Below are 27,466 nucleotides of genomic sequence, written 5' to 3'. Positions count from 1 at the left end.
CTGATTGAACTAACCTCGTTATCTCCAGCCTGCTTCTTGCTTGCATATATATACCTGCCCCTGGAAAATTCCACTACACGCATCCGACAAAGTGGGTATTCACCCACGAAAGCTCATACTCCAATACATCTGTTAGTCTATAAGGTGCCACAGGACATTTTGCTTCTTGGGCATCTTCTGTAGAACAAAAAGAACAGGAGTACTTGTGGCACCTTAGAGACTGAAGCGTTCCATAGTTTTATGCTCAAATAAATTTGTTAGTCTCTAAGGTGTGTGATAAACTCAGGACAGACAGCTGCAAGGGAGCAGTAGGAGTCAGTCCCAGAGGGTTAAAAGGCCCTCCCCCTTATCAACTGGGAGACAACTACAGGTCAATCAGGTTCAGCTGAGAAAGGGTTACCAAGGTAGCAAATTGAAATCAGCTGAGGGGGAGCTACCTGAGGGTAATTAGGATCAGCTGATTCCAACTTGGGGCTGCCTGATACCTTTTTAAACCCCTCCCTGGGAGGAAGGAGGGGGGAGAGCAGAGAGAGAAGGAGCCCTGCCGCCAGGAGTGCTGGAGCAGTAAGACAGCAAGCCTCACCAGGAGGAGAGGCAGTACTCTCTCCCAAAAGGGAGTAAAAATACTTTAAAAAGGACTGGTGGAGAGACGGGGAGCAGACTTCCCTTGTGTCCTAAGGGGGACCGCGTTACCCAAGCCTGTCTCGCCAGGGCTAAAAGCAGCAGAGGCTGGGGAGACTGAGAAGGTGCCTTGCCACAGGTGCCACAAGTAATCCTGTTCTTTTTGCGGATATAGACTAACACGGCTGCTACTTTGAATTCTGTAGAACAGAATAACTTTGACTGCTTCCCTACTGTACATGAATTTCTGACTGAAATAAACTCTATAGTCTATGAAGAAGTTTCCTGCACCATTTTACAGCACTTATGTGATTTGCAGGCCTCTTTATTAGATTATTTTCCTACAACTACTGATGATAATGCTTGGGTTAGAAATCTGTTTGTAATTACAGCCAAACCAGTCGGCTTTACTGCACACGATTATGAAAGCCTAATTGACTTAATTTCTGACTCTGATTTGAAACAAAAGTTTAAGGATCTTCCGCTGAATAATTTTTGGAGCAGCCTAATAGAAGAGTAACCGAATGTGGCTAAACGTGCAGTTTGAGTGCTCCTTCCTTTTGCTACAACATAGTTGTGTGAGATGGGATTTTCGTATTATATGGCAACAAAAACCAAATATAGGAATAGACTTGATGCTGCGCCTGACATGAGAATTCAACTTTCCAGCATTATTCCTAATATTAAGTGAATTTGTGATAGAAAAATGCAGAAACACCAATCCCATTGAATCCAAATTTGTATTTGTTTATAAAAATAGATTTTCCTAGTAAAAATCTAATTTGTTCGGGGGGGTGTGTGTGTGTGTGTGTATATATATAAATAAATAAATAAACAGGGTTTTTTTTAAGTAGAACAATGTTTAATTGTGACTCTTGCACTTGATTTTTCTACCACTTTATACACGCTTTCCAGTTAGAAATTGTTAGTTCAAGTTATTTTAAATTTGTATTTTTGCTTTGTTTTATAAAATAAAATATATTTGAGCATAAAAATGCATTTTTGTACTTGAAAACCAAACAACTACAAAATAATATTATACATGTTCTGTAAATGGCTAAAAAGTGTTCTGTAGCCAAAAAAGTTTGGGAAATGGTGTAGATCACTGGACACTTCTAGATGTCTGAATTGCAACCCTAAGGCCTGGTCTACACTACGCGTTTAAACCGATTTTTAGCAGCGGAAAACCGATTTAACGCTGCACCTGTCCACACAACAAGGCCCTTTATATTGATATAAAGGGCTCTTTAAACCGGTTTCTGTACTCCTCCCCGACAAGAGGAGTAGCGCTGAAATCGGTATTACCATATCGGATTAGGGTTAGTGTGGCTGCAAATCGATGGTATTGGCCTCCGGGCGGTATCCCACAGTGCACCATTGTGACTGCTCTGGACAGCAATCTGAATTCGGATGCACTGGCCAGGTAGACAGGAAAAGCCCCGCGAACTTTTGAATTTCATTTCCTGTTTGGCCAGCATGGAGCGCTCATCAGCACAGGTGACCACACAGAGCTCATCAGCACAGGTAACAGTGCAGTCTCCTGAGAATCGAAAAAGAACTCCAGCATGGACCGCACGGGAGGTACTGGATCTGATCGCTATATGGGGAGAGGATTCCGTGCTAACAGAACTGCGTTCCAAAAGACGAAATGAAAAAACATTTGAAAAAATTTCCAAGGCCATGATGCAGAGAGGCCACACCAGGGACTCCGTACAGTGCCGTGTGAAAGTTAAAGAGCTCAGACAAGCCTACCAGAAAACCAAAGAAGCAAATGGAAGGTCCGGGGCAGGGCCGAAAACATGCCGCTTCTACGCTGAGCTGCATGCAATTCTAGGGGGGTCCGCCACCACTACCCCACCCGTCCGTGGATTCCGAGGTGGCGGTGGTAATCGCAGCCATGGCTGAGGATGCTGTGGACGGGGAAGATGAGGAGGAAGAGGAGGACGAGCTTGTAAAGAGCACACAGCACTCCGTTCTCCCCAAAAGCCAGGAGCTTTTTCTTACCCAGACGAAATTACCCTCCCCCAACCAACTATCCCAGACAATGAAGCCATGGAAGGGACCTCTGGTGAGTGTACCTTTTAAAACATGTTTTATATTTACAAGCAAGCGTTTTTTAATGATTAATTTGGCCTGAGGACTTGAGATGCATTCGCGGCCAGTACAGTTACTGGAAAAGTCGGTTAACATGTCTGAGGATGGAGCGGAAATCCTCCAGGGACATCTCCATAAAGCTCTCCTGGAGGTACTCCAAAAGCCTTTGCAGAAGGTTTCTGGGCAGCGCTGCTTTATTCCGTCCTCCATGGTAGGATACTTGACCACGCCATGCATGTAGCAAGTAATCTGGTATCATTACATGACAAAGCCTAGCTGCGTATGGTCCCGGTGACTGCTGGCATTCAAGCAACATCCGTTCTTTATCTTGCTGTGTTATCCTCAGGAGAGTGATATCGTTCATGGTAACCTGGTTGAAATTCAGGAATTTAAGTAAGGGGACAGAGATGGCCATTCCTACTGGGCTGTTTGCCTGTTGCTTAAAAGAATTCTTTCCTTGCAGGTAGCCAAGCCGGGGGGGGTGGGTGATTGGTGCTGAGCTTTTTGGCGTTTGGCTAGTAGGGATCTTCCCTGCTACCAGCCACGTGGTGGGGCGGAGACGGGGGTGTTTAGCAGCGATCTTCCATGATACCAGCCCCGCGGTGGGGGGGAGGGGTCAAGCGATCATCCCAGAGAATTGGATGGGGGCGTGATTTCTGCTGCTGCATGCTAACAGGAAAGAAGCAGCACTGGACGGGCTTTGCTTGCTCTTTGGTAAAGGAGGGCACTGGATATATGAAGGCTGCAGAAGCCGAAAGACAGTGGCTTACGATGACCGCATGCAAGCCGAATTCTGCTGCCCGGACCTGCATCTGTGAGATCTTTAACACCAGAGCCACAGGCACTAAATATTAAGATGTAAAATGCGACCTTGTAGTGAAATCACATGTGCTATGTAAGGTGAATAGTGTTGTTCACCGTGAAAGAGTGTAAGCATTGTTCTGTAAAATGTATCTTTTTAAATATTTCTCTCCCTTTTTTCCCCTCCCTCATGCAGCTGCAAATTTTTCAAGCCTCCCTACTCCGTCCCGAAAGCTATCTCAGATAAGGCGGCGGAAAAAAAAGACACGAGACGAAATGTTCTCGGAAATCATGAAAGTGACCCGCAATGAAAGAGCTCATCTGAATGAGTGGAAGGACGTGGTATCAAATTACAGGAAAGATGCCAGTGAATGTGAGGACAGGAGGGACAAACGTGAGGACAGGAGGGACGCTTGAGATGAGAGGTGGCGGCAGGAAGATGAGAGGTGGCGGCAGGAAGATCAGCAGTGGCGGGATGCAACTCTGGGGCTGCTGTGTGATCAAACTGACATGCTCCGGCATCTGGTGGAGCTTCAAGAACGGCAACAGGATCACAGAGTGCTGTATAACCACCCTCACCATGTTCCACATCCTCCTCACCCAGACGTGTAAGAACGCATGGGGGCAGGCTCTGTGCACCCGCCCACTCCACCCCCGTGGACAGCCCAACCAAAAGGCTCTCATTATTAATTTTTTTTAGTGGCCTTTTCCTTCCCTCCTATCCTCCTCCCAAACCACGCCCGGGCTACCCTGTCAGTTCTTTCCCTCTTTTTATAATGAATTAATGAAGAATACATGATTTTTAAACGAAAGTAACTTTATTTCCTTAAGCAAGCTGTAATTGAAGGGGGAGGGTGAGTTGCTTACAGGGAATGAGTCAATCAAGGGGGGGGGTTCATCAAGGGGAAACAAACACAGCAGTCACACCGTACCCTGGCCAGTGATGAAACTCTTTTTCAAAGCTTCTCTGATGCGCACCGCTTCCTGGTGTGCTCTTCTAATCGCCCTGGTGTCCGGCTGCGCGTAATCAGCGGCCAGGTGATTTGCCTCAGCCATAAAGGTCTCCCCCTTACTCTCACAGAGATTGTGGAGAATACAAAGCAAGCAGCAATAACATAGGGGACATTGGTTTGGCTGAGGTCTGAGCGAGTCAGTAATGTGCGCCAGCGCGCCTTTAAACGGCCAAATGCACATTCCACCACCATTCTGCACTTGCTCAGCCTGTAATTGAACAGATCCTGACCACTGTCCAGGCTGCCTGTGTATGGCTTCATGAGCCATGGCATCAAGGGGTAGGCTGGGTCCCCCAGGATAACGACAGGCATTTCAACATCCCCAACTGTTATTTTCTGGTCTGGGAAGTAATTCCCTTGCTGCAGCCGTTTAAACAGAGTAGTGTTCCTGAAGACGTGAGCATCATGAACCCTCCCTGGCCATCCCACGTGGATGTTGGTAAAACGTCCCTTGTGATCCACCAGTGCTTGCAGCACCACTGAAAAGTACCCCTTGCGGTTTACGTACTGGGTGCCCTGGTGCCAAGATAGGGATATGGGTTCCAACTATCGCCCCACCACAGTTAGGGAATCCCAGTGCAGCAAAGCCATCCACTATGACCTGCACATTTCCCAAAGTCACAACCTTCGGTAGCAGCAGCTCAGTGATTGCTTTGGCTACTTGCATCACAGCGGCCGCCATAGTAGATTTTCCCACTCCAAATTGATTCCCGACTGACCGGTAGCTGTCTGGCGTTGCAAGCTTCCAGAGGGCTATCGCCACTCGCTTCTCAACTGTGAGGGCTGCTCTCATCTTTGTATTCTGGCACTTCAGGGCAGGGGAAAGCAAGTCACAAAGTTCCATGAAAGTGCCCGTCCGCATGCGAAAGTTTTGCAGCCACTGGGACTCATCCCAAACCTGCAAAACTATGCGGTCCCACCAGTCTGTGCTTGTTACCCTGGCCAAAAATCGGCGTTCAATGGCTAGAACCTGCGCCATTACCATCAGGATCTCCAAAGCGCAGGGGCCCGCGGGTTGAGAGAATTCTGTGTCCATGTCCTCATCGCTCTCGTTGCCGCGCTGCCATAGCCGCCGCCGCCGCCTCCTCGCCTGGCTTTGCAGGTCCTGGTTCAGCATTGAGTGCACGAGAATGCGCGAGCTATTTACAATGTCCATGATTACTATCTTGAGCTGAGCAGGGTCCATGCTTGGTGTGCTATGGCGTTTGCACAGTTCACCCAGGAAAAAAGGCGTGAAACACTTGTCTGCTTCTTTCACGGAGGGAGGGGTGAGGCTGTACCCAGAACCACCCGCGACAATGTTTTTTGCCCCATCAGGCACTGGGATCTCAACCCAGAATTCCAAGGGGCGGGGGAGACTGCGGGAGCTATGGGATAGCTACCCACAGTGCAACACTCCGGAAATCGACGCTAGCCTCGGACCATGGACGCACACCACCGAATTAATGTGTGTTGTGTGGCCGCGTGCACTTGACTTTATACAATCTGTTTTACAAAACCGGTTTCTGTAAAATTGGAATAATCCCGTAGTGTAGACGTACCCTAAATCAGGGTTAGGGCCAGTGTTTTCTGGAAATTGCTGCTATTGATGTGATGTTTTCCAAAACCATTTTTTAATTTCCGGAATGACCGATCAGAGGTAACAGGGGGGGTGGTGCTGGTTTCATGTGCAGCAGCCCCCCTCCCCAATTTCTGCCAGGAGACACCTGACTCCTCTCCAGGGCGCAGAACAGAGGCTGGGGGCTGGCTAGTGTTGAGACTTGCCACCAACTTCTCCCCTCCTCACACAGGCTTGGGCTCGGCCACACCACTGCAGAGCTTCCCCAGGGCAGGCAGGGCACTTGGCAGCCAGGTGTCTGGCTCCCTCACCGTGCTGCAGAGCGGATGGTGCTCACACTTGCTCTTGGCAGCGTCCATAGCGCTTCTCCCCAGCACACCTCCCCAGCACACATCTGGCTCCTGCCCCCAGCTCACATCTCGCTCCCGTGCACAGCTGGACCTTGCCTCAGCCGCTTCCAGACTCAGTGTGGTTCCCTCACAGCTAGAGCCTCTCCTTGGCCCTCTGCAATACTGATTCCTTCTGATTTTCCTGTTGATTGCGGGGGGTCATGGGATTGTAACCCTCCCTTCTATGCTGCCTGTATCCTACAGCGGGGGGGGGGGGGCACCCTTTCCCTCTCCCTCTCCTGCCCAGTCAGAGCTAGATGCCCCCTTTGCGCGGGCACACCTAGGAAGAAGGGGACACGGATTTCAGGGGGAAGGGCTTATTTTGGTCCCCAACGCACTTGAAATTGGTAGGTCCCTACTGATTAGTAGCAAGCTTATCAGTTAACTAGTTAAACTTTTACATCCCTACTAGTCTCCCTCCATTTTATGTTCCTTTCCCTTTGTATGTGCATCAGGTTTGCTACAGATCCAGTTTCTCAGAGAATAGCACCTGGAAGAGCTCACGAAGATGTCGCTCAGATACGCGCAGTCCCCTTCTGCTCTTACTTCAAACCTGTAATGTAAGTCATGGAGCTAGTCAGGAGCTGAACGTTTAACCTGCATTGGTCACCGCAGGTTCTCAGCATTTCCCCTTTTTGCAGCAGCAGCAGGATCACCCCAAACTCCTGCCTGGCAGCCAAGGATCAGAACAGGAGGGAACGTTTCAGGCAATCATTAGGCACAGCAAGCAGAAAAAGGGATCCGAGTTGGGTGGCTCTCGGCAGCTTAGCATACCAGAATTTTTCCATGGCACGACCATGTTCAGCTATAGTTAAACTTTTTTTTTTTTTTTTACCCTTTATGACTGTTCATATTTTTAAAGTTTGCATCACAGCGTAGCCAATGTGGCAACCTCTGCCTGAGTCTGCAGACCATGGAAACTGAGGTGTACAAAACAGTGAGATGTCTCTTTAACACCTTCAAATTAAAAGTAACCCAGGCCCAGATCCTCAAAGGATCTGGGCCCGAGGTAGATATAGGCACAGGCGCTGACTCCGTGGGTGCTCCAGGACTGGAGCACTGACAGGGAAAAAATAGTGGGTGCTGCTCCTCTATCACCTCCCCCCACCCAGCGCCTCCAATCAGCCAGTGAACCCTACAGATCAGCGCCTCCCCTTTCCCTCCCTGCGCCTCCCACCCACCAATCAGCACGCAGGAGGCTCTGGGAGATGGGGAAGGAGTGAGGACATGGGGCACTTGGGGGAGGGGATGGAACTGGGCGAGGCAGGAGTGGAGAAGGGGCGGGAAGAGGCAGGGTAGAGGTGGGGCCTTGGAAGGGGTGGAGTGGGGGCGGGGCCTTGGGCAGAGCTGCGGTTCGAGCACCCCACAGCACTTTAGAAAGTCATGTAGGCAGTGCACAGCCCATGCTCAAAACAAATGCAGCAGCTGCTCTGATCAGCAAGGGATCATAAAGAGCCTCTGGGGTTACAGCCTGTTTCACTGCAAATGTGAATCCACTGGGACTCTACCCCCAGAGGTTTTTAACTCCTACCGAGACAGCAGCTGGAGAGGGGACATTGGAGCACAGATTAAGGCCAGAGACACACGCTCCTGCTTGCCCCGGACTGTGCTGCACAGAAGAGTTAGGCCCTACTTTAACACCGGATTTAAGATTAAAAGCTCTAATGGGGTAAACTGTGGCTCGGTCCAAGCTAACATTTCAGTTGCTTGTGATTTATCACTGGGAAAGCAAAGAGAAAGAAATGGACTCACAGCTGCTGGCTGAATATGGTTCCGTTCACCCACTTCCAGGGCTGGCCTGATTCTCTCCTGAGGCCGATCCAGTGCTCAACGAGGGCTGCATAGCGCATCATGAAATCCTGAACAACAGGACAGTGTGCATCAGACTCTGCAGTGTTCCTCCGGTCCTGCCCCACAGGCCTCTGTACAGCAGGGAATCTCAGCTGTATAGCTAAGGGCTTGTCTCCACATCAGAGCTGCAGCCCTTGAGCTGTACCAGGATAGTCACAGCATCACAATCCCCAGGAGTCTGGCCGCTCGTACATTGGTACAGAAGTGATTGTATAGGAGAGGGAAAGGGAATAAGCTACACTGCGCCAAGGCACCTTTCAACTGGTAGAACGACAGCTCCACTAGGACTTAGATCAGTAGAATTATACTGGTAAGAAGCCGAAAGGCGAACCCTTTAAAGAAGTTAAACCTTCTAGTGCAGACCAGGCCTCATCTTGTCTCTCTTTTTTGGGTGGAATTTCTCCTTTGTACTCTGGGAACAGGGGAAATCCATACTGCATGTATACCCCTGCCTAGGGTGACCAGACAGCAAGTGTGAAAAATCGGGACTGGGGTGGGGTGGGTAATAGGAGCCTATATAAGAAAAAGACCCAAAAATCAGGACTGTCCCTATAAATTCGTGACATCTGGTCACCCTACCCCTGCCCTGCCTCCCCATCCCATCCCCCAAGAGAAGGGTTTTCCTCTCTTCTGCTTTCCTGAAATATCCCAGAGGCTCCTTATCTCCCAGGCTCGTCTCTGCAACAGCAGCTATTGCCCACAGCTCCCCTGCTCCTAGCTCAGTCACACCTGCGCTTTGCTGCCACTTCTCCCCTCCCCCAGCTTCCTGTGGGTATCTCGGTGGAGGATGGGAGACTCAGACACCAATTCCAATCACCCTGGCTCGTTGCCAAGAAACCCCAAAACTGGGCAAGGGAGGCTGGGAAGCTATAAGGCTGCCGCCTCCAGTCAGAAGCTGAGGGTTCAGAGGGTCCGTACTGATCACAGAGCCACATTGATACCCAGGGCAGGGGCTTCACTTCCAGAATCTCATTCATTCTCGCCTCCAATCCTGAGAAATATCAACACTCCTACTCACACTACAGGGGTGGGGCTCTGCCCAGATCCCAGCTCTGTCTGTTGTCACACCAAGCCCAGGCTATTGCAGTTACAAGGAATCTGCACCTGTCTCACCTTTTCCTGTTGGGTGTCAATCACTGCCAGGGAAGCATTGAATGAAGAGCAGAAGTGCTGGCTAGAATCCCAGTTCTTTTCTTCCTTTGAGAAATAGTAGCATTTCCCTCGGTATCCGACCCACCCCTCCAGGCAGCAGGGGACAGAAGGGGGCCCCTGACAGGGGACTAAAGGGGGGCCCGGAGAGGGGCCAGCAGAGGTGGCTCGACCATCCCAAGATCTCATGAATAGGAGCACTGAAAATGAAAGAACACAGGGTTAAGAGATTGGTGACACATATACCTGCTCTCCGAGAAGAGCAAATACGAATAATCTCATCAGATCCACATTTCAGACTCCTTAAGCCTCTGGAAGCTGCTCAGAGGGTGGCAGGGAGCCACGAGGTCGTTAGAAACTGAACCAGTTATGAGGGGCCACCACTCCTGGCTTTGTTGGTGTGGAGTGCTGGGCTGAATTCAGCGAGGATGCAGACAGACAGGATTCCCAGGCATCAGCATAAAATGTAGAATTCAGAGCTAGGCCCAAATTCAGGGAGCTGCAGAGCTGTCAAAGGACCAGCAGGAAAATACAGAAAAGCTCGATTTTGTTCTGATCAGCTAGGACCCAGACTGCTGCACTGGGCTGGCAGATTCCCTCTTCCTGCTCTTTGCTTTGCTCTCCTGCAGAGGCACATTGAGACCAAAGTGCCAATACCCATTTCAGGAGCTAAAACACTGAAATGTAAAAGTGCTGGACCCAGCAGAGACGAGGACGTCAGCCCTGCTGGGCCCTGATAATGCTACCAAAGAGAGAAGGGCACTTGTATAGAACTAGAGGCAGACTCTGAGGGCTGGCAGCCACTCTGACTGGGTCTGCCTCCACAACCACGGTCAACAGAGCAGGAATGTTTCAATTGGACCAATTAAACAATGTGTAAACACCTAGAGGATAACAGAGCAATGAGGAATACCCTGCATGGATTTGCCAAGAACAAATCATGCCAAACCATCCTCATTTCCTTTTTTGACAGGGTTACTGGCCTAGTAACAAACTGAACTAGTTTAGAGGAGAAGTGAAGGCAGTTATAACTATATATATGTATATATACACACACATACGTACACAGACACAGATTGTTTAGCACATACTGTAGGGGACCAATCAAGGTGGAGTGGTTCATTAACACCTCTGCAGTCATAGGGGGAAAAAGAGGGGTTAGTGGGCGGTGATTGTTGTAATAAGTCATAAATCCAGTGGAGATTTTGAAAAGAGGTACGACACATTATAGGATGCAGCTGAAAGTACAGGATGGAGAACACTGCATTATGGGACGTTGAAATCAGGGTCTCAGTAACCCCTGCACAACTCTTTTTGGTCCCACGAGGCACTGCAAAACCTCCCCAAACTCCTTGTTATAGATTATGGTGAATTTCACAGAGGGATAGATATCCAGGGTCACTGCTCTCTGCATTGATGCAAGCACCGCTAATGAGGACCCACACCGCCAACGAGGAGTGTAGAGTGGAGACGGAAAAGCAAAGTAATGACTGCGGCAGCTGTATGCCGACGTAACTTAGGTCAGCACAATTCTGTAGTGTTGACATGCCCTGAAAAGGAAGTGAAGTAACTTTCACCCAGGAACATGAAATGGCCACAAGGTGGCACCAGACCTCTAGCAATAGGAAAGGGCCTGTTACACTGAGTGGCCGGGAATGTCATCTGTAGGGAAGGGGTGAATCAAGTTACATTTCTTCCCCAAAAGGCAGCAAAAAGAATCATACATGCTGGAAGTTTAACCATTTCAGTGCCATCAGATAGCAACAGTAGGATCACCATAACTAACATCCAGTGCAGTGGATGGATAGCCAGAGGCAGGTTTATTAGGGTCACACTGGGTAAGAACTGCTAAACCAGTGGTCCCCAACCTTTTTGTCTGGTGGGCACCAGATGAAGGACCGTGCCAGCGGTGGAGCATCCACCGAAATGCCACCGAATTTCGGCAGCAACGCTTCTCAATGACGTCATTTGTCAGCAGCAAGCGGCGTCATCGAAAGGTGTTGCCACCGAAATGCCGCAGAAATTTGGCGGCGTTTCAGCAGATGCTCCAACGCCGGCCAGGATGCAGGCGCATTTAGATGCCCCCGTGGGAGCCATGGCGCCCGCGGGCACCGCGTTGGGGACCCCTCTGATAAACCGTCCTAAACCCCGCATCAATTAGTGGTTTCTCCCACAATAATCCCTCCTGCTTGCTCTCAGCCTCAAAGGGATTGTTCCCTTAGACGATCTTTTCTGGGGTGGGAAGTTTTTGAGTCAGACCCCTCCAGCGATTTTTCAGAATATCTTCTTTTTTTGCACCAGAGTAACTCAGTAGCTGCACCCTTGTGGCTGGCGCTCAGTGAGGAACAGACACTAGGTCTGGAAGAGTCAGGAAACCAGGCCACTGTCATCAAAGAAAGAGCATGCTCAGCTCACACACAAGGCATGTGTTACCCTGGAGATTTAAGTGTGTAGTGTAGGGGAGTCAATAGGGGGACTGTGGGCCAAATCCGGACCACCAGGTGCTTTCAAACGTACCCTGAAATCTTATTTATTTATTACTGTTATATTTTATTATTATTTTCTCTGGAGTCTAGACCTTGGCTATACCTTGACCAAGAAATTTGGACCTTGACTAATAACTGACTACCCCTGGTGTAGTGCGTACTACCATGTGCACACATACTGTGGAACTGAGTAGGGAAGGCAGTGATTAGGGCTTGTCACCACGATCTAAATGTTTGTGTCTAGCTGGGGTGTGAATCTACCCCCACACCAGTCTGCTGCGGTCTGACTGTCTATGGGCACCCTACTGACCCACATTAACAGTTTGTTAATGCACTTTGATCTCCCCACCTCTGTCGAAGAAGAAGAGATCAAATCACACTAACAAATGTAAATGTGCATCAACAAGGTGCACACTGAGAACACAGAGCAAGCTAGTGTGGGGTAGATTCACACCTCTGCTTGCCATGAACTAAATATTTCTGTACACAAGTCCCTAAAATAGTTTTTGACACATGCTCAGCACACGTATGTGCAACTCATTTCAGGAGCGACTGCAGCTGAGGGTTTAATAATAACAAGTTTAATAATATCCAGTGCTCTGTACAGGGTAAGATTCTAGAGACCCTGTGAGAGAGGCTGACAGACTTCCTGGGTCCGTTCCAAACCTCCTAGAATGGGAGAGGTACCTCAAGGAGCCTCTCTGTTCTGGGAACCTCCCTGCACCTGGAGGTGAAGAACCCCAGAGCTCACAGATCTCCCCTCACCTTACACTGTGTGAGTCAATGGGATTCAGGGGCCGTCTATGGCAGGACAATTTCCCTGGATGTAATGACGGTGATGAATGAGTCCCTGTGGAACGATGGTGGCTCATTTTGGTTGCTGCAGTGAATTGCATCAATGCCAGCCTCTATCTGCACCTCTTCAGCTGCACTGATGCCATTACATTGGCACAAAGGATGCAGACTAACTTGGACTCAACGCCCTCTCGTACCTGCTAAACTCTCATGGGGTCCAGTGATCAGATCCCAGGGCAACAGATAAATCCCACCCTGACAATCGTACAGCACCTGCTTCCCCAGACTATTGGTACAGCAGGGCTCACATTCACCAGGAACAGCCGCCTTCTGAACTAGCACGTACTGTCTGTGCAGACTGGGGGGGTGAATGCCACTAAGGGATCCTTCACTGCCAAGGTCACCAGTCAACTCTGCATAAGTCACAGAATCATAGAAATGTAGGACTGGAAGGGACCTCAGTAGGTCACCTGAGCCATGACCAAGTAAACAGACCATCCCTGACGGAGGTTTTTAAGAGCATGTTGCACAAACACCTAACAATGGAGATTCCCCAACCTCCCTAGGTAATTTGTTCCAGTGCATAACTATACTTTATAATAGCAAGTTTTTCATAATATCTAATTTAAATTTCCCTTGCTGCAATTAAAGCCCCACTACCTCTTGTCCTGTACTTAGTGGTTAAGGAGAACAACTTATCATCCTTCTCTTTATAATAATCTCTCACATACCTGAAGACTGTTATGTCCCCCATCAGTCTTCTCTTCTCCAGACTAAACAAACCCAATTTTTTTTCAATCTTTCCTTGCAGCTCATGTTTTCGAGACCTTTACTAATTTTTGTTGCTCTTCTCTGGACTCTCTCCAATCTTTCCCAAAGTGTGGTGCTCAGAACTGGACACAATACTCCAGTTGAGGCTAATCAGCACTGAATAAAGCAGAAGAATTACTTCTCATGCTTTGCTTAGGACACTCCTGCTAATACAGCCTAGAATGATGTTTGCTTTTTTTGCAACAGCGTTACATTGTTGACTCATATTTAGCTGGTAATTCCCAGATCCTCTTCTGCAGTTCTCCTTTCTAGGCAGTCATTTCCCATTTTGTATTTGTGATTATTCCTTCCTAAGCATAGGACTTCGCGTTTGTTCTTATTGAACTTCATCATACTTATTTCAAACAGTTTCTCCAAATCATTTTGAATTCTAGTCCTGTCCTCCAAAGCACTTGCCAAGCTGGGAGGGGTTGCATTGTCCACAAACTTTATAAATGTCCTCTCTATGTCATTATCTAAATCGTTGCTGAAGATATTGACTAGAACTGCACCTAGGACAGATCTCTGCAGAACCCCACTTGATATGTCCTTCCAGCTTGATTGTGACCCATTGATACCTACTCTTTCAGTATGGTTTTCCAACTAGTTGTGCACCCACCTTATAGTAGATTAGTTTAGGCTGTATTTCCCTAGTTTGTTTATGCAAAGATCATGTAAGACAGTATCAAAAAATCTTACCAAAGTCAAGATACACCACACCTACCACTTCCCCCAATCCACAAGGCTTGTTACCCTGTCAAAGTAGGATATTAGGTTGGTTTGATATGATCTCTTCTTGACAAAACCATGTGGACTATTACTTATCACCTTATCTTCCGGGTGCTTACAAATTATTTATTTGCCCCATTATCTGTCTGGGTACTGAAGTTAAACTGATTGGTCTAGAATTCCCTGGGTTGTCCTTATTCCCCTTTTTATATATTTCCCTCTATATTCCCTCATCCCTCCTTCATCTCCCCGAAATCCCAGCCCTTCACCCAAGTCCAAAACATAGAGACCTTTTGTCTCCTGCCCCTGTGAAACCTAGTTAAAAGCCCATCTCACTAGGTTAGCCAGTCTGTATCCGAAGATATTCCCGCCCTTCCTTGATAGGGGGACCGCATCTCTGCTCTGCAGTCCTCCTTCTCAGAACAGCATCCCATGGTTGAGGAAGCCAAAGTCCTCCTGGCAACATTATCCGTTCGGCCATGCATTAACGCCCAGGACACGTCTGTCTCTACCTTGGCCCCCACCCGTGACTGGAAGGATCGAAGAGAACATCACCTGCACCCCCAACTCCTTCACCCTCACTCCCAGAGCCCTGTCACACGTCTGATCTGTTCAGGGTCAGACCTCGCAGTATCATTAGTGCCCACATGGATGAGCAGCATGGGACAGTAGTCAGAGGGCCAAATGATCCTTGGCAACCCGTACGCAATGTCTCAGATACAGGCCCCTGGCAGGCAACACAGCTCCCAGGTTGCCAGGCAACACAGCTCCCAGGTTGCCAGGCCAGGCCTGCAGATGGATGTCTCCATCCCCCTTAGGTAACCGACTACCACTCTTCATTTCCTCTTGGGACCGATGGCTGTGATCCTCCCAGCCTTGGCGGTACATGGCTTCTCCTCCTCCACCTTTGGGGGAGACTTGTCACCCCTTGTTGCCAGGGCAGCACACTGGTTTTGCATCACTAAGGATGATGGGTTGGGAGCAGGGATGGAGCACTGTCTGCTGCCAGAAGTAGCCAGCAGCCAGCTAGTGCAGTCCTCTCCCGCTGGATTGCTCCTCCACCTTGGAGGCCTCCATATGCAGGTTTTCTGTGAATTCCTCATGTGCATGGATGCTTCTCAGCCTAGCCGCCTCCTCCTGTAGCTCTCCCACCTGCTTCCTGAGAGATTCTACCAGTAAGCACCTATCACACCAGATGGTCCCCCCCAGCCTGTCTTTCTGTGATGGGGAAATGCAGGCCACAGTCTCTGCAAATCCACACCAGGACCTGGGTAGAGGCATCCATGGTCAGATTCTCTGTCAGGACAAAGTTACAGGTGGAAGAGCCAGGTGCAGTGTTGGTACTGGCTATGGGGCCCTTCTGAACAATACTAATTTTATTACTTCTCCCTCCTAAAAACTCGCTCTCAAGCTCCCCTGTTTGCTAGCTCCTTTGGTCGCTTAGGGTGTGTCTGCACAGCAAGAAAAAACCCGCAGCTAGCCCAGGTTACCTGACCTAGGCTCATGGGACTGAAAAAACGCAGCGTAGATGCTCGGGCTTGGGCTGGAGCACAAGCCCTGGGACCTGGTGACAACGGAGCCTGAGCCCAAACATCGACACAGCAATTTTTAGCCCTGCAGCCTGAGCCCCATGAGCCTGAGTCAGCAGAGATGGGCCAGCCACTGCCGCACCGCTGAGCTTTTAGCGCGGTGTAGACACAGCCTTAGTGTCTGGCTTTTAAACCCTTCTCTCCTAGGTCAGCCCTGCCCCGTATTAACACACAGGGGAAGGGGGATCACAAGGATGACCAAGGATGAAAGGACAGGAGGCTAGAGCCTTGCTAGTGCACACACACCTAGCAGGCCTCTGACCCCCAGTCCCACACAGCCCCCAAACACACAATCCCCAATAGACCACTCTGTAAACTGTAACCAAGCCAAAACCAAAACCAGACAGACAAACCAGATCCCTTGAAGGAGGTGTCCGTATAGCGTTCTAAGGCTCATTTCAGTGACACACCAGCAACTGCCAGCCTGGCCCCAGGCACGACCTGGGGATGCAGGAAGGCCAGGCTGGTACTTCAGGGCAACACGCTGCAGGCTCATCGCTGCCCTGCACCATCTCCTGTCAATCACCCCCACTCTGCATGGGGGTATCAGTGACTGTGCCTGGAGCCTGGCAACAGTGACTTGGACCCAAAGTGCTCAGAGATTTGCTGGGGGAACTAATTTCAGTCCCGACACAGAGAGCACCCAGGTGCAGGTGTCTGGGGAGAGCAGGAGGAGGGTCGTGGAGGAACATCCCCCAGGAACCCTCTGTCCCAGGGGAAGAAGCCAGACAGGCCAAGAGGAGAGACTGTGACTGTGGTGGCTCCAGGGGGAATGGGATGTGCAGAGAGGGGGATGGGAGGGCTGAGAACTCACCTGCCAGGACAGTAGTAGCGATGATGAGACCTAAGGACACAACTGCGAGGGCGACTGCGAGCACAACTGTATGTTTCTTGTAGTAGTTACATTTCCTGCAGTTACGAGGAGGTTCTGAAACACAAAGACCCGTCAGGCCGGGCCGCGAGGACACGTCTCACTGACGGCACCAGGGCTGGAGCTGCCCTAGAACACGCCCCATTCTGTCAATTGCTCCTCCCGTCAGACGCTCTGGGAGAGGCACCCGGAAGCTCAGGCAGGCTGGGGCTGGCAGAACAGTCCCTCCTTCCCCTCAGCCCAGTGCCCTCCTTGGGCACCCCCAGCCAGGCTGTCACGGGGCTTGGTGAGCTCAGGGGCACAGAGACAAGGACCCGCATGTTCTGCTGGCAGGAGCTCAAACTGCGCCCCCCCCTTCACCCCCCTCTGCCCCCTGCCGAGCGCTGGCTGGGCCCACACTGCCGAGTGCGCCTGTCCCCGCACACTGGGGTCTCGCACTGGCCACACACAGCAGAAGGGGGAGAAGGAACCAGGCAGAGCTGGGCCAGGGATGTCACAGGGGGTCTGACACACCCAGCCCAGAAGGCCCCTGCCCAGCCCCATGGCCACTGCCGAGTGCACCAGTCAGCAGCTGTGAGCCAGAATCGGTGCCCTGAGAGCCCCTGGGGGAGATCCAGTCCCTGCTACCCACAGACGGGGGGTTGTTGGGCACTGGCTGCTGCCACTGAGAACATGGCCCCATGTGGGGCAGCCTCAGGGTCTCTCGCCAGCCTGGTCCCAGGCAGTGATGTCCCATTACCTGGCTTCCCACCACTCTTCAGGTGTCCACTGCAACCAACACAGGACACCTGCTGCAGCGGCACTTGGCTCTCAGTGGACCCAGCTACGGACTCCATTGTCTCTCAGCAACACTCAGGCTACAGCTGCTGCTGCAGGCGCTGGGCTGGGATCAGCTCCTCTCGGTCTGACTGGCTCCGATTCACCGTAGATGAGCCAGGGTGGAGGTCCTGGCCCTGGCTCCTGCTCCGGACTCTCCGGCCGACCTGAAAGCCAAGCCAGACCCAGCAGGACAGGTCAGGGTCGGGGGCGATTTGTGGTTTCTCGTTCCCTGCCCAGCAGCTCAACTCCTGCCAGAGGTGGTGCCATGATGATTAAACCCCCTTAAGCCGCGTTGGCCCCTCCATCCCCCCCCACCAGGGCTTCAGAGATCTGATTGGTTACGGGCCCCACCCACCTGTGACCCGCAGCCAGGTGGGGGGCGGGGGCAGAGCCCCCCAGGAACAGGCACAAGCAAAGAACCACAGGGGGGCAGCGGCCCAGCGGGTGTAGTGAAGGATACTGTGCTACTTACCGCATAATGAGCGTGCTCAGGTCATATGCTGAAGCCTTTGCCCTTATACCAGTTGTATTCTGCTGACTGCTTATGACAGGGCTTAAAAAGTGGCACAGGGGGCGAATCGGAGCAGGGGGTTGACCAGGGCCTGAGCAGGGGGCGGAAATTGACTGGTCTGGGGGGGGTCAAGCAGCTGGAGGCAGCATTAGGAGAGGGGCTAAAGGGCAACACCGGCGCCTGAGGGAAACCTCGATGCCCCGCCCCGAGGGCTTTCCCAACCGAACGCCAGAGGGGATGGGGGGAGGCAGGTGGCTCATTTGCATAGAGCGCGCACGCCCCGGTCCCTAACTGCGCATGTGCAGCATGTCCCTGGTTTGCCGCTAGGGGCGCGCGCGGGTCAACCTCGAAGCCGGCAGGTTGGCTCCGCCCCCGCCCCAGAACGTCGGGGGAAAATTTCCCTCCCCTTCTCCCGCTCGGTCCTTCGGTCTCCCCGGGCGGCGGCGCCTCTTACCCGAGCGTCCCGCGGGCTCCGGGCGGGCGGGCGGCACGTGCGGGGCCGGGCCTGGATCGCGGGGAGAAACGAGCCCCGCTCCCCTTGTTCTCCGGGCTCAGATCTGCGCAACGTCTCGGCTGTTCCAGGCTCGCTCCGCCCCCTGCAACAGCCAGTCAGCGCCGCCCAACGCTCTGCCCCGCCCCCTGGAGCCGCCCCGCCACTCAGCGCCTCGCCCCGCCCCCTGGAGCCGCTCCGCCACTCAGCGCCTCGCCCCGCCCCCTGGAGCCGCTCCGCCGCTCAGCGCCGCGCAACGCTCTGCCCCGCCCCCTCCAACCGCCCAGCCACTCACCGTCTCGCCCCGCCCCCTGGAGCCGCTCCAGCACTCAGCGCCCCGCCCCTGGTAACGCGGCTCCTCCCCTCTGTTATTAGCAACCCGCGGGGCAGCACCACTCAGCTGTTGCTCTGGGAGGGGCGTCCCGCCCTGCGGGAGCGGAGGGACCCGGGACTCCGCAGGCGGCCGGTGAGTTCGCGGCTCCTTCCCCGCCGCAGCTGCCGGTGATTCATTCAGACTCGTAGGGAACGTGTCGGAGCCGCCGCCAGCCGGAGCTGCGGTGCCCGCGCTCCCAGGCACCAAACCGCGCGGGGTGAGACCCCGGCTCCAGCCTCCCCCGCCTGGGCCCGGGCCCGGGCTCGGGCTGTCCTGGGAGAAGCTCCCGCATCCGCACCGCGCTGGGTGTCTGCGGGGGGGTCAGTATCACCGCGGTCACTCGGGGACGTGGCTCTGTCTCACCCCGAGGGGGGCGTCAGACCGGTGCGGGGCTGCAGGACAGAGCTGCCCTCAGACCAGTGCACTTGGTTTATGGAGAGTCAGTGTCAGGGCCCCGCCTGAAATCTCCAGCAGAGACCCCCTCCCAGCAGCAGATGAGCCCTTAGGCCAACTGGAGGACCCTGGGAAAATGGTCACCCCACTGCCCTGACCCCACCCACTCCCTGGTACGGGGTGTCTAATGCCACTGAATCCATTCGGCCAGAGCATGTTCCTATGGATGTGTGTGTGTGTGTGTGTGTGTCAGCAATTCCAATGGGGGTAGTTAAACTGGAGATGAGCCCCTAACACAAATGTTAAATGCTGTTAAAAAAAAACCAATGAGGAATAAGTGGCTGAGCAAGGAGGACAAAAGTGTAAAAGGCTAATAGCCTAGTCAAGGCACAAAGAGGAGGAAACTGGGTTTGTCTCTCTGAGCTGATACCTTTCCTGCAAATTCAGACCCCAGAGAAGAATTGCCCCATCCTCCCTACTTATGCCTTAGAAGCAAAGGGCCAAATCTCTGGCTGATGTAACTCAGCGGCCCTCTAGTGGAGCTATGTTGATTTACAGCAGCTGAGGATCTAGCCAGCTGTGTTCATTCCTAGATCTTCATTCCAATGCAGGTTGGTATTAAGCTTCCTTCACCCCCATTGTGGTAACTGTCTTGGTTCTTGCAGGCAAAACTTGAGGTGGTCTGGTTTTGACAGAACTGTGTAGTGTCTGCAGGTCAGTTGATGGGTTGGGATATACCAAGACTGGAGGAGAAGTGAGTGCAGCAGTAGCAAGTTTCATTGGCAGAGTTCTGAGGCCCAATACTGGGATGGCAGGAGCCTTGCAGATCAGGACCAAGTTGCTTTAGCAGAGCACTGTACAAGAAGTCTGGGCCGTGGCTGGCTCCAGCTGACGCTCTTAGTTTCATTATGATCCCACTCAATCCAAAAATCCAGCATAAATTTAAGTAATGTGAATCCCCAACTGGAGCAAGCTTGGAAAAACCACTCAAGTGCAAGCTGTTGGTTTGTTGGGGTTGGGGTGGAACTATGGGTGAAACAGGGACAGCCCAGTGGGGAGGGGAAGGGATGGAATGGGGCGGGTCTGCAGGCCGAAGGGGGAGAAAAGAGTTAGGATCACAGGCAGAAGGGGTGGGGAGGGCCCCCCCAACTTGCTCTGGCCCAGAGTCCCATGACAACTTAATCCACCTCTGCCCCCTCCCTGCACACTGGTCCCTTCCCATATGCTTGCAGCCAACATTGCCTGATCTAGTCTACACCCCTGTCCTCCTGCATGCCCATTCCGCTCCCTTGTGCCAGTACGCTGCCTAGTACATCTCCCCAACCCCCTCCCCCCACCTGCACACACAGCCCTCCTAGATCCCTGCAGCCATTCCCTCCCACAGCCAGTGCCTATGGAGCCCCTCCCTATCTAGCCCCCCCCCCATTCCCCTGGTATTTCCTCCCCTCCCACATCCCTGCACCATGTTTCCTGTGCAACCCCTGAGATTCCTGCACTCCACACCCACACCTGGCATCCCTACAGCGGATACCTCTGCACCCCTCCCCGCCCAGTCACAGCTCCCTGAGCATGGTCAGGTTGTTGTGCTCCCCTGGATGTGGTCCCACTCCTTGCCCAGCTAGTTCAGGGCTTCACCCACTGAAAGTCCAAGTTTCTCAGCCCCATGGGCCGGACAGGCCGAGGGGCTGCAGCACATGGAGCCCTGGCATGAGTCCCTGACTCACACAGCCATCAGGCATCTCCCTTCTATTCTCACTTACCCCAGCGTAACTCCGTCCGCTGGAACAGGGTAACTCCTGGGCTGTCTAAATGGCCCTGTCCCTTGCTGTGAATGTCCCTGAAGCTGCCACATTGGCACAGCCTCTAGAACAGTTCCTGTCTGAACAGGATGAATGGGCCGGGGAGAGAATTGGACGGTTCTGAAGGAGAGCAGCGAATGCAGTGGGGAGTAAGAACCAGGCTACAAATATCAGTGGAGGACAAAGCCGGCTTGTATATTCCCCTGGCCTGGCAGGAAAACCAATAATTATTCCACTGGGTGAGAAACATTGAAATTTGGTTCCTTTCTGAAATCAGTATGAGCCTCCTCCTCCCACCCCCCAGCATAGCCTGGTGGTTCTGGAGCCCATCTGTGATGTAGGAGACCCAGCTCCACGTCCCTGCTCTGCCTGAGGTGGAGTCCGGCTGGCTCAGTCTCTCCTGTTGGAGATCTGCCATTTTGTATAAATTATTACAAACATAAGAACGGCCGTACCGGGTCAGACCAAAGGTCCATCTAGCCCAGTATCTGTCTACTGACAGTGGCCAATGCCAGGTGCCCCAGAGGGAGTGAACCTAACAGGCAATGATCAAGTAATCTTCCTCCTGCCATCTATCTCCATCCTCTGATGAACAGAGGCTAGGGACACCATTCTTACCCATCCTGGCTAATAGCCATTTATGGACTTAGCCACCGTGAATTTATCCAGTTCCCTTTTAAACATTGTTATAGTCCTAGCCTTCACAACCTCCTCAGGCAAGGAGTTCCACAAGCTGACTGTGCGCTGCGTGAAGAAGAACTTCCTTTTATTTGTTTTAAACCTGCTGCCTATTAATTTCATTTGGTGACCCCTAGTTCTTGTATTATGGGAATAAGTAAATAACTTTTCCCTATCCACTTTCTCCACACCACTCATGATTTTATATACCTCTATCATATCCCCCCTTAGTCTTCTTTTCCAAGCTGAAGAGTCCTAGCCTCTTTAATCTTTCCTCGTATGGGACCCTCTCCAAACCCCTAATCATTTTAGTTGCCCTTTTCTGAACCTTTTCGAGTGCTAGAATATCTTTTTTGAGGTGAGGAGACCACATCTGTACACAGTATTCGAGATGTGGGCGTACCATGGATTTATACAAGGGCAATACTATATTCTCCGTCTTGTTCTCTATCCCTTTTTTAATGATTCCTAATATCCTGTTTGCTTTTTTGACCGCCTCTGCACACTGCATGGACATCTTCAGAGAACTATCCACAATGACTCCAAGATCTTTTTCCTGACTCGTTGTAGCTAAATTAGCCCCCATCATACTGTATGTATAGTTGGGGTTATTTTTTCCAAATGTGCATTACTTTACATTTATCCACATTAAATTTCATTTGCCATTTTGTTGCCCAATCACTTAGTTTTGTGATATCTTTTTGAAGTTCTTCACAGTCTGCTTTGGTCTTAACTATCTTGAGCAGTTTAGTATCATCTGCAAACTTTGTCAGCTCACTGTTTACCCCTTTCTCCAGATCATTTATGAATAAATTGAATAGGATTGGTCCTAAGACTGACCCTTGGGGAACACCACTAGTTACCCCTCTCCATTCTGAGAATTTACCATTAATTCCTACCCTTTGTTCCCTGTCTTTTAACCAGTTCTCAATCCATGAAAGGACCTTCCCTTTTGTCCCATGACAGCTTAATTTACGTAAGAGCCTTTGGTGAGGGAGCTTGTCAAAGGCTTTCTGGAAATCCAAGTACACTATGTCCACCGAATCCCCCTTGTCCACATGTTTGTTGACCCCTTCAAAGAACTCTAATAGATCAGTAAGACACGATTTCCCTTTACAGAAACCATGTTGACTACTGCTCAATAATTTATGTTTTTCTATGTCTGACAATTTTATTCTTAACTATTGTTTCAACTAATTTGCCCGGTACCGACATAAGACTTACTGGTCTGTAATTGCCGGGATCACCTCTAGAGCCCTTTTTAAATATTGGCGTTACATTAGCTAACTTCCAGTCATTGGGTACCGAAGCCGATTTAAAGGACAGGTTACAAACCTTAGTTAATAGTTCCGCAACTTCACATTTGAGTTCTTTCAGAACTCTTGGGTGAATGCCATCTGGTCCCGGTGACTTGTTAATGTTGAGTTTATCAATTAATTCCAAAACCTCCTCTAGTGACACTTCAATCTGTGACAGTTCCTTAGATTTGTCACCTATTAAATATTCACAAAGCCAAAAGGGATGGATCCTGTGTTTGCAGGGGGGTTGTAGCTGTGTCAGTCGCAGGATGGTCGCAGCTGGTGAGGTAACAGCTTTTATTGGACCAAATGATACAGACAAAAAAAAAGACACCATCACATGTGGGCAAGCACTTGTCACACAGCGATCGCTCCATGTCTGATCTTTCCATCCTCATCCTCAAAGGAAACCTGCCCAACACCTTCCAAAGCCGAGCCTGGGCGCTTACATTCATAACTCTACTGCGCACCATAAATAATGGACTGAACAGGGACTTTTATCCCAGGAACCAACCCACGCTCTCCCTGGGATTGTCATGTCCCTTTCCTGCCACTAGCTTCTCCCCAGTCCCAGGCAAGGGATCCCACCGCTCGCTTCTGCACAGCAGCAGCACAGAAGCCCTGGATTCAATCCCTCTCCTTTCCCTTCGCTCTGGCATTGGGAACTGAGGAGGAGGAACTCACCTGGGCTCGAATTCAGTGCCACTGGCCCATTTCCGGGCTGGCCTGGGTCCTCCAGAGCCGATGCAGTGATCAGGGGAAACCCTTGTAGCGGAGCATGAAAACCTTGGGGAAACGAGGAAAGCAGAGGGAGAGCAGGTATCCAACCCTGATCACTGGTGTCTGTCGCACAGGGAGTCTCTGCTCTCTCCCACCACAGCAGGGCAGGGAGCCTCAAAGGGACGGCTCAGTGTGAAAGGAGACCTCACCCTCAGTGGGATCCCCCCTTCCCCACTTCTCATGGACGTGCAAGGATAAGAGCAGACTCGGCTGGCCAGGCCCTACAGGGGGGATTCACCCATCTAGGGCTCTAAGGGCAGGCAGGTGAGTCTCACTCACTCTGACCCCCCCAGCCACATGGACTGAGCCCAGCCTGATTCCAGCCCTGCCAGTCCTTGCCAGGCCCAGACTGTTGTGATGACAGAAGCATCTGTGTGTTTCTCTCACCGTGTCCTGCTCACTGTTGATCCCAGCCAGGGAGGCACCGAGGGAAGAGCAGTGGCTCTGGCTGCAGCTCCAGTTTGCTTGGACTGCTGGGAACCAGTAACATTTATCTTGGACCCCGACCCAGCTTGCTGGGCCCCAGGCCCTTGCAGGGGGTGCAGTATCAGCAGTGGTGCACGGAGCAGCCGAAGGGGGATTAGAGGCAACCACTGAAAATGAGAAACTGAAGAGAGCCTTGAGTTATGCACATCAAGGAAAGTTTTTCCATTTTGCCCAATTTGTTTGCATCCCTCTCTGTGCTGCAGTAACTCAACAGCAGCTGATTTTTAAACCTCCCCAGCTGGTGTGATCGCACATCACTGCATGGTTGTAGTGAGGCACCACGATCTAGTGGAAAGGTCAGGGTTCAATTCCTACATGTGCCACTGACCTGCTGGGTGACCCTGGGCAAGTCCCTTCCCCTTCTCTGTGCCCATTTACCCTCCCAGCCTCATTTAGCCCCAAGGTTCCCCACAAGTCTTGAGTACATCTTTAAAGGTGCTAACAGGACACAGTCAACACTGTCTACACTACATGCTATGAGGGTTTTAAGCACAACAGCTTCCCCCCCCCCAGTTTAGGCAAGGACTTAGATGCTAAGTTCTTGGGGATGGGGACTCTCTCTCCCTGTGTGTCTGTGCAGCACCTTGCACAATGGGGCCTTGATCTCAGTGATGGTCTTTAGGAGCTACCATAATTTTTTATACCAGTTACTTTTCATTTTTAGGAAGTGAGGAAGCCAAGACTAAAGGCGGAGCATGCCCAGCACAACACATTTCCCTGCATAGCCACTTGTGTCCCTGTAAAAGCTGGCACTCACCCTTTGTGTATCTGGGCATTTAAAGTCATCAGTGATAACACACAGCCTGCTGTGGTTATTTTCTGTACCGCCTTCAAGGAGCTCTCAGGAGCAGTTGCAACCAGCAATGGTAAAATTATATATTAGCTACAGAACATTTGAAATCTGATGTGCAGGTCCCAGAGAGAAGTCTGCCAGCCCAGCTGGGCCCTTGCCCAAGCTACAGGAAAGAAAGGGGTGCTCTGATGGCATCAAAAGAAGTCTTTCATTTCTGGGAGCCTCTGACTGCGTTTGCTTCCCCAACTCCCCTGCTATGCCCCATCTCTACTGTCACCTGCTCTGGAAGGAGCCCAGCACCAGTAGGTGTTTGGATCCAACACTCACCACAGATCACTGCAATAGTCACATTCCAATAACCCCAAGAACTAATTTCTGGTCCTCCCAGACACTATTAAATGCTCCTAACAAGTGCCCACCAGCCCCCTCCCAAAATGCTGATGGCGGGGACTAAATTCTGCCCATTAACCCAGATTTATGACTTAGGAGTCCCATGTTACAATAAGATGCCTGGGGGGAGCTGGATGTAGTGTCCTGTTTAAAGCCATTGCAGAGCCTAGTGGGGAAAGCAGAAAATGTGCGATTGACAGATTCAGAGAGGATGAGCAACACAGAGACTGGAGAACAGAGGCTGGAACTTACCTGCTGGAGTCACGATGGTGATGGGCAAGATTGCGAATTCATTCCATGTGTGGTTGTGTTTCCTGATCTGGAGTTTCTGTTGATAATCTGAAAGAGAAAACCGTTAGTGCTTTTGGGGCTGCTCTAAAGGAGGAGCCTGGTGGGTGGGGGACTAGAGACAGTTAGTCTCCAGTGGGTGCGGGCAGCACTCGGGTAGTAACAACTCATCTGTATGGGAACACTCAGGAAAATTATGGGGAAATCAACTAACGCTGCGACATTAGTGTGCATAAATTAGACTGCATTAATCCTGCTCCAATACTGAAGTAAAGAGGCTTTCATTCATAACCTAATTTTCCTTAAGAGTAATTTGTGGATTGCTGTGACAGTGCTACAAGCAACAAAATATTTACATGTACAGATGTGTCCACATGCAGAGCCCTACATTTCCACATGCTCACATCACTCACCTATTTCAAAATGAACAGAAAAAGGAAAAAGTGAAGTGAAAGAGAGAGACCAAAGGAGAGGCCTGGACCAGAATTTACAGAGGAATACAGTCAGGATGATTTGATTTATATCAAGTGATTTAAATCAGCAAATGGGAAACTTTTTTAAATACACCTCTACCCCAATATAACAGTCCTCGGGAGCCAAAAACCACGTTATAGGTGAAACCGTGTTATATCGAACTTTCTTTGATCCGGAGTGCGCTGCCCCGCCTCACCATGATATATCCAAATTTGTGTTATGTCGGGCCGTTATATCGGGGTAGAGGTGTAATTGATTTTAATTGTTTTACATTTGTACTACTTAGTTATTTTCCTAAAGAGAGGTTGTTTCTCATTGTTTAGTAGCCATTAAAACATGCTGATTTGTAACTAAATATTGTCTTTACACTACATTTGGTGCTTCCTTTTGCTAGGCAGGAGGACATACTATATCAATACACTTTAAGCATTTATATAGAATAACCTAAGAATCTGAATAAATGTAATTTTTATATTTCATATTTGTTTGAAAATGGTGTAATTCTTACTTACCAGATAATTAGAGCTTGATGCAAATTACAAGTAAAAACTATTTGGACAGAAATTCAAATTCCATTAAAAATTAACAAACAGCTTTTTTCTTTCATTAAATAAACTACTTTAAATAGGCTGAATGCATCAGAAAAAGTTTATCAAAATATGTTTTGCATTTAAAACTAATTTACTAATCATAGGAAGTATTATCTGTAGTTAATCAATTGAACTGGATTAGTTCTGGTCACTGTGTCCTTCAAGATTTTAGAACTAGTAGATCTCATCCTATCACATCTAGTTTTCATTCATAGATTGGGAGAGGAAAACAAGCTTTCCTGCTTTTCCAGTTCCTAATAAATTTAACTTTGAAGAAACTAATCATTGGATTGAACTAGCTGCATAAACTGAAATGAGGAAAATTCTCTCTGCAGCTGCAGAAGAGGTGACCACTGGCAAGAGTGAGTTTAGCCCTTCCCCAGTCTGCCAGGTGCTTTGCCAAGTGATTGCCACCACTTCAGTTGTTTGACTTTCTTTAAAATTTGGCAGCAAACCTGTACTGCTTATTTTCTGTATTTAATTTAAAATGATTTTAATAGATTATAAGTTGTTTAGGCCCTAACATAATTGTAAATTTCAGATTTAAT

The 27,466-nt window shown here is 50.4% G+C and overlaps 1 protein-coding gene and 1 long non-coding RNA gene across 3 annotated transcripts; one reads left to right on the top strand and one right to left on the bottom strand.

The window, feature by feature from the left end:
• Window positions 1-5,992: 5,992 nt before the first annotated feature.
• On the bottom strand, window positions 5,993-18,689 carry LOC120392517 (C-type lectin domain family 2 member D-like). 2 transcript variants are annotated; one of them, XM_039517326.1, is made up of 6 exons: window positions 18,541-18,689; window positions 17,496-17,739; window positions 16,700-16,813; window positions 9,441-9,676; window positions 8,229-8,335; window positions 5,993-7,029 (listed from the first exon to the last, which is right to left on the bottom strand). In XM_039517326.1, exons 2-6 carry the CDS (start codon window positions 17,590-17,592, stop codon window positions 6,885-6,887), a joined length of 699 nt encoding a protein of 232 aa, XP_039373260.1. In that variant the 5' UTR covers window positions 17,593-17,739; window positions 18,541-18,689; the 3' UTR covers window positions 5,993-6,884. The 2 variants fall into 2 exon arrangements, with proteins under 2 accessions (XP_039373260.1, XP_039373259.1); XM_039517325.1 differs by lacking the exon at window positions 18,541-18,689 and adding an exon at window positions 18,048-18,478.
• A 322-nt stretch (window positions 18,690-19,011) lies between these two features.
• LOC120392537 lies at window positions 19,012-26,807 on the top strand. The gene is made up of 2 exons (XR_005591711.1): window positions 19,012-19,166; window positions 25,048-26,807. It is a non-coding gene; the product is annotated as an uncharacterized LOC120392537 (long non-coding RNA).
• Window positions 26,808-27,466: the final 659 nt, after the last annotated feature.

The sequence above is a fragment of the Mauremys reevesii genome, unplaced genomic scaffold (genome assembly GCF_016161935.1).
Source record: "Mauremys reevesii isolate NIE-2019 unplaced genomic scaffold, ASM1616193v1 Contig1, whole genome shotgun sequence".
Taxonomy (NCBI): Eukaryota; Metazoa; Chordata; order Testudines; family Geoemydidae; genus Mauremys; species Mauremys reevesii.
This window is presented reverse-complemented; position numbering and strand designations above follow the sequence as displayed.